This window comes from Sycon ciliatum, chromosome 7 (assembly GCF_964019385.1).
Source record: "Sycon ciliatum chromosome 7, ocSycCili1.1, whole genome shotgun sequence".
NCBI lineage: Eukaryota > Metazoa > Porifera > Calcarea > Leucosolenida > Sycettidae > Sycon > Sycon ciliatum.
Genome location: NC_088649.1, coordinates 17,807,434 through 17,813,230, shown reverse-complemented (window position 1 = coordinate 17,813,230; position 5,797 = coordinate 17,807,434). Strand labels below are relative to the sequence as shown.

General features: G+C 43.7%; 1 protein-coding gene across 1 annotated transcript; it reads left to right on the top strand.

Annotated features, from left to right (window-relative positions):
- Positions 1 to 1,170: 1,170 nt before the first annotated feature.
- LOC135821129 (uncharacterized) lies at positions 1,171 to 5,357 on the top strand. The gene is made up of 6 exons (XM_065334196.1): positions 1,171 to 1,824; positions 2,045 to 2,581; positions 2,783 to 3,085; positions 3,281 to 3,928; positions 4,007 to 4,231; positions 4,382 to 5,357. Exons 1-6 carry the CDS (start codon positions 1,270 to 1,272, stop codon positions 5,168 to 5,170), a joined length of 3,057 nt encoding a protein of 1,018 aa, XP_065190268.1. The 5' UTR covers positions 1,171 to 1,269; the 3' UTR covers positions 5,171 to 5,357.
- Positions 5,358 to 5,797: the final 440 nt, after the last annotated feature.

The window sequence follows — 5,797 nt, the reverse complement described above, 5'->3', positions numbered from 1 at the left end:
CTGGTCCCAAAAAATGGGGTATTATTGAAAAATGGGGTACTAATAGTACCCCATTTTTGCGGTGAAAATTATTTTTGGCCCGGTTTTTTTGCGGATAAAAATATGTGCCAGGGGGTGCCCCTACCTCAAAAAAAAAGGGGGTATTATTGAAAATATGTATTGGGGTGTTATGCTCTACCCTAAACAATAAGGTAATATGGTGTCATGATTTGGAATTCTACATGTATCATTAATTTTGATTTTTAGGGTGTGGGTAATATGTCCTACCCTACATCATAATATTGCATTCCGATGTCTAAAATATTACTATTTCAAATGTCAATGTTATCTCACTTTTTCCAATTTTATATTAATCAGAACTCATAGTTTTGCAGTATTTTGACTTGTAATTTCAATTTTTCGGATCATTTTCAAGGCATCCATGCATTGACGTCACAGTACATCATTGCAGCACTGATTTCACTGTGAAGTGTGGAACATGGGTCAATGCGCGATAAAAGGATGAACGTGATTTCAGCGGGAAGTGCGCTAATTGGTCACATGTTTTCAGCGGGAAGTGCGGTAAGTGGTTAATTGTTTCCAGCGGGAGATGAGTGGATTGGTTAATTGAAAAACAACCAGTTATTCCGAATTCAACTATTACGAAAACCCTATAAAAATAGGTCCTCGGTACCTTGTCAAGCCATTGTGTGGTTGTCCGCCACCACCCCTGCTCAGGATGGAACCCCTTCGGAAGAAACCTCGTCAGTCTTTTGATGTAGTGAGATCATCTGATCTGTTGCAATTCTTTAGTTATTGTCCTGATCAAGAGTTTGCAGATGTACTAAAGTTTTTCTCTCATGTTCTACCGTCGCTGGAGCTGCTTCTTGAAGAGAATATTGAGCAATGGGGTCAGTACAAGTGTTCTTTGGTAGTTCAGGTGGTGATGCAGAAGCTGAATCCTGCTACAGGACAAATGGTTTCCAACACATTCTTCTTCCGATCGAGTACAACGCTGGTGCTCAACACCATGGAGCTGAGGGACCTTCTCAGTACAATGATTGCTCAGATCAACGCTCGTCTTGATGATTTCGTTCGTCATGGATCAGGTTGGGTAGTTGAACGGATTTCCTGTTTACACATCGAAATGTCACGCTATTGTGTACTTGGAGGAAGTTCGTACATCCCCTTGCCACCGGAGTTGAAGTCGAAGAAGGCCATTGTTAACGTGCAGAACACTGACAACAAGTGTTTACTGTAAGTATAGCAGTGGGGTTTCAGTGTTGTGTTATGGTGTATGGATTGAACTGTATGCCGCCTGTCCATGTCTTATGTCATCCGTACTTTAGATGGTCAATACTGGCTGCTAAATTTTCGGCAGACAAGTCTCGTCCATGTCGTCAATCGTCGTACGCAGAACATGCGGATACTGTGGATGTGAGCGGCATCGAGTTTCCAGCAAAACTGGAAGACATACCAGTCATCGAAAGACTGAACGACGGTCTTTACATCAACGTCTTCGGATATGAAGAGAAAGTCATATATCCGTTAAGAATTTCTCAGCAACCGCAGTCCGCCATCAATGTATTGCTCATCCAAGACGAACGCAATGACGTGGAGGTGCAGCACTGGGTGTGGATAAAGTCATTCAGTCGTCTTGTTGCTACTGGAGCACGTCGAGCACATTTCGTCTGCTTCAGATGTCTCTCAACACACGTCACGGAGAAGGCATTGAATAATCATATGATGTACTGCAGTGAACATCCTGAAGCTACGGTGGAGATGCCAAAGGCTGGCGATAGAGTGATGTTCAGGAATGTGAACAAGCAGCTTCAAGCCCCATTTGTAAGTAGAACACACTGTGGTCTGTTTTTTTTTTTTTTCTTTCTTTACTGCACATGTTTCTTGACTCTGAGTGTTCACCTTTCTGCTGTTTTACTCGGTGTTGTCTCTGCAGCTATTCCTAATTCTCTAGCTGTCTTTTCTGCTGTTTTACTCGGTGTTGTCCCTGCTGCTATTCCTACTTCTCTCTCTCGCTCTCTCTCTCTCTCTCTCTCAAATGCAGGTGATCTATGCCGATTGTGAGGCTTTCATAGAACCTCTGTCCGCTGACAATAAAATCGGTCATTCGACATTCCAAAAGAACAAGCATGTAGCCTGTTCCTGTTCGTACATTGTAGTACGATCTGATGGCGTCGTCACGAACCGTTTCTTCTACCGTGGAGAAGATTCTATGTTCTGTTTTCTGCTGTCACTTGAGCAAGAGGAGGAGACTATCCGTGATGAGCTTCTAGCATGTAATGCTGGTCAAATGATCATTTCAGAAAGTCAGCAACGTGAATTTGAAACGGTAGTCTCCTGTTGGATCTGTGGTGAAGCGTTGGGTAGCGATCGTGTACGTGACCACTGTCACATCACCGGTGCTTATCGTGGTGCAGCACACAACCATTGTAACCTGAACATGCGGATTGAGCCGTTCAAGATCAAGATTCCTGTGATCTTTCATAACTTGAAGGGATACGATTCTCATCACATCATATCTGCCATTGGGAGAACGTCCATTGATGAGATTACGTATGTGAACGAGAAAGGACAAGAACGGGTACGTTACATATGCGTGGTGTGTGTGTGTGTGTGTGTGTGTGTGTGTGTGTGTGCGTGTGTGTGTGCGTGGATCATGATGTTTTTCTAAGAAGGAAGATCATTACTATGTTGGTACTCATATTCACGTTTATATGATTGATATTCATCTTTACAGCTGCACCTTAAAACTGTGTCTCCTCTTTTTCTTTCTTCTTCTCAGACCAAGCGTCTCGGTGCTATCAACGTGATTCCCATCAACAGTGAAAAATATGTCACATTCGGATGGAGACAGTTCCAGTTCATCGACAGCCTGGCATTCTTGAACACCTCCCTAGACCGGTTGGTTTCGGCTACACCACCAGATGCATTCGCCCTTCTATCCGCACGATTTCCAGACGAGGATGAACGCAAACTGTTGACACGAAAGGGTGTCTACCCGTATGAATATATGGAGTCGTACGACCAATTCGAAGAAACGCGTCTACCACCCAAGGATGCATTCCACTCAACGCTAACGAACACGGTGAGTAGTGTGACAGATATAGTAGATCTTTCTCTCTTTCTTTTTTCACCATCTTACTTCGAAGTACTAAAATAAGCCAAAATGTGTTTGAACGCTTCCTGCAGCTTCATACTAAATAATTGATTGTGTGGGCGAACTACTAAAATAAGTTCGTTGATTTGTTTTTCTTTTTGGTGTACATTTTCTATTCCCTAGGGTATCAGTGATGAAGATTATGCCTATGCGCAAACAGTATGGACTGCGTTTGACTGTGAAGATCTAGGAGACTATCACGACCTCTACCTGGAGACTGATGTGCTGCTGTTGGCTGACGTTTTCGAAAACTTCAGAAGAACTGCTCACGCAACCTATGGATTGGATCCCGCTAATTACCTCACCTTACCGGGATTTGCCTGGGATTCGCTGCTGAAAATGACGAAGGTGTCCCTTCATCTCATTTCCGACATTGACATGTTCAACTTCATTGAGCATGGCAAAAGAGGTGGCATAAGCATGGTGTCCGCTAGACACGCCACCGCCAACAACAGATATCTATCGGAATACAATCCAGACGAGCCGTCAAGCTTCATCCAATATTTAGATGCGAACAATCTATATGGATGGGCCATGTCTCAACCCTTGCCCGTGTCGGACTTCTGCTTTGAAGCAGTGACGGATGATCTTCTGGAGTCGGTACTCGATCATCCAATGGACTCTTCGACGGGATACATGGTGGAGTGCGATTTAAGGATTCCAGATGGTGTGCATGACATGATGAATGATTATCCGTTGGCTCCTGAGCAGATGAAGGTGACACGAGATATGCTTTCTCCATATCAGACCCACATGGCAGAGAAACTAATGGTAAGTCATGGTCTATCTGGTGGATATGCTTGTATTAATCTTCTAAGGTTTGTGTATATCTATACTGTACTCTTGTAGGTGAGCGGTTTGGAAGCGAAGAAACTGGTGCCAAATCTACTACCGAAAGAGCACTATGTTCTGCACTACAGAAACTTGCAGCAGTATGTGTCCTTGGGTGTGGAGATTACAGATGTGCATCGTGTGCTCTCCTTCACACAACACCCATGGATGAAGCCATACATCGACACTAATACTGACCTGAGAAAGCTATCAACTTCTGATTTCGAGAAAGACTTCTATAAGGTAGGTACTCCACTTCATGTGTGTGTGTGTGTGTGTGTATTTAGCGATAGTGTGGGATCTAGTATGTACTGGAAGTGTGAATGACCTGAAGATAACAGTTTTCTTATTGTTGTTTTTCTTGTCTTTTCTTTGTATGCCTGTTTATCATAGTTGATGAACAATGCTGTATATGGCAAGACCATGGAAAACGTTCGAAACAGAGTAAACATCAAGCTCATTCGTGAACAGGATGAAAAACCACGTCTCCAGAAAAGCATCAACAAACCTTCGTACATCCGCAGTGTAGCCTTTGAGAACGATCTGATAGCAATCGAGTTTGCCAGGACAAAGGTGACTCTCAATAAACCCATTTATGTGGGTACAGCCATCCTCGATCTGTCGAAGCACTTGATGTATTCCTTTTACTATGAAGTTCTCCTACCCCGCTATGGACAAAATGTACGTTTGCTCTACACTGATACTGATAGTCTGATCGTACATATTCAAACCGATGATCTGTACACCGATATGTCAAACAACATAACAGCCTATGACACATCCAACTATTCACCATCCCACCACCTGTACAGCACGGTCAACAAGAAGGTGGTAGGGAAGTTCAAGGACGAACTAGGTGGCAAACCCATCAAGGAGTTCATTGGTTTGCGGAGCAAGATGTACGCATACCGCTGTGAAGACAACGACGACAATGGCAAGCGTGCCAAAGGTGTGCAGAGAAGCGTGTTGAAAAACACCATAACCGTCGATGATTATCGAACATGTCTCGTCGAGGAGTCTCAGCTGAAGAGAACAATGAATGTTCTTCGAAGTCGACGACATTGCATTCACGGAGAGGAGCTACGCAAGATTGCCCTCAGTGGATTCGACAGTAAGCGTTACATTCTGGAGGATGGTATCAACACCCTGGCATTCGGACACAGGGATATTCCAAAGCACTGAGGGATTTCCACACATACTAGAGCATATGTCATATCTTCTCATGAAATACATTGTAAATACTATGCGATTCATAATATTCACGTTAATCCAAAGCATGAGCTACATTGTACATATGAAATGCTAATACTTTTTGAGATCATTCACATCCTTCTTTGTTAACCAGGTATGGAATTTTTCGTCTTGATAACCCCTCCATTTGACGAGCCGACTGTTCTTGTTGTATTTCAACACCTTATCGAATCTCAATCCTGTGTGTCTGGCATGTTGTAGCTCAGCTCCATAGAACTGTCCTTGAATGACTTCTCCCATCAGGTCTTGAACACGATAGGTGTGGGGTACAGTGGGTAGGACATCGTTTACCACGAACACTTCCTCTGTCCAGTTGGGCGTGTACCCTTTCTCGAAATGACGTTTAGCTACAGCCAAACGCACATCATCACCCACTTTGAATTTTGCTGGTGATTGCTTCGAGTGTACGTCTGCATCTTTTGGTTTTCCATCAAGAGAAGCTTTCGTGGGACTCATGCCGATACTGCGATGTTTCGAGCTGTTGTACTTGACCATAAGCTGAGGAAGGACGTCAAGATACTGTGTCGTAGCTTTCTCCGTGAAATGGCGCCACATTCT

Coding starts and splice junctions, on each gene's coding strand:
- LOC135821129 (XM_065334196.1), top strand. CDS start 1,270: ATGGTGTATGGATTGAACTGTATGCCGCCTGTCCATGTCTTATGTCAT. Junction 1,825..2,044: donor AGCAGCTTCAAGCCCCATTT/GTAAGTAGAACA, acceptor TCTCAAATGCAG/GTGATCTATGCCGATTGTGA. Junction 4,232..4,381: donor TCGAGAAAGACTTCTATAAG/GTAGGTACTCCA, acceptor TGTTTATCATAG/TTGATGAACAATGCTGTATA.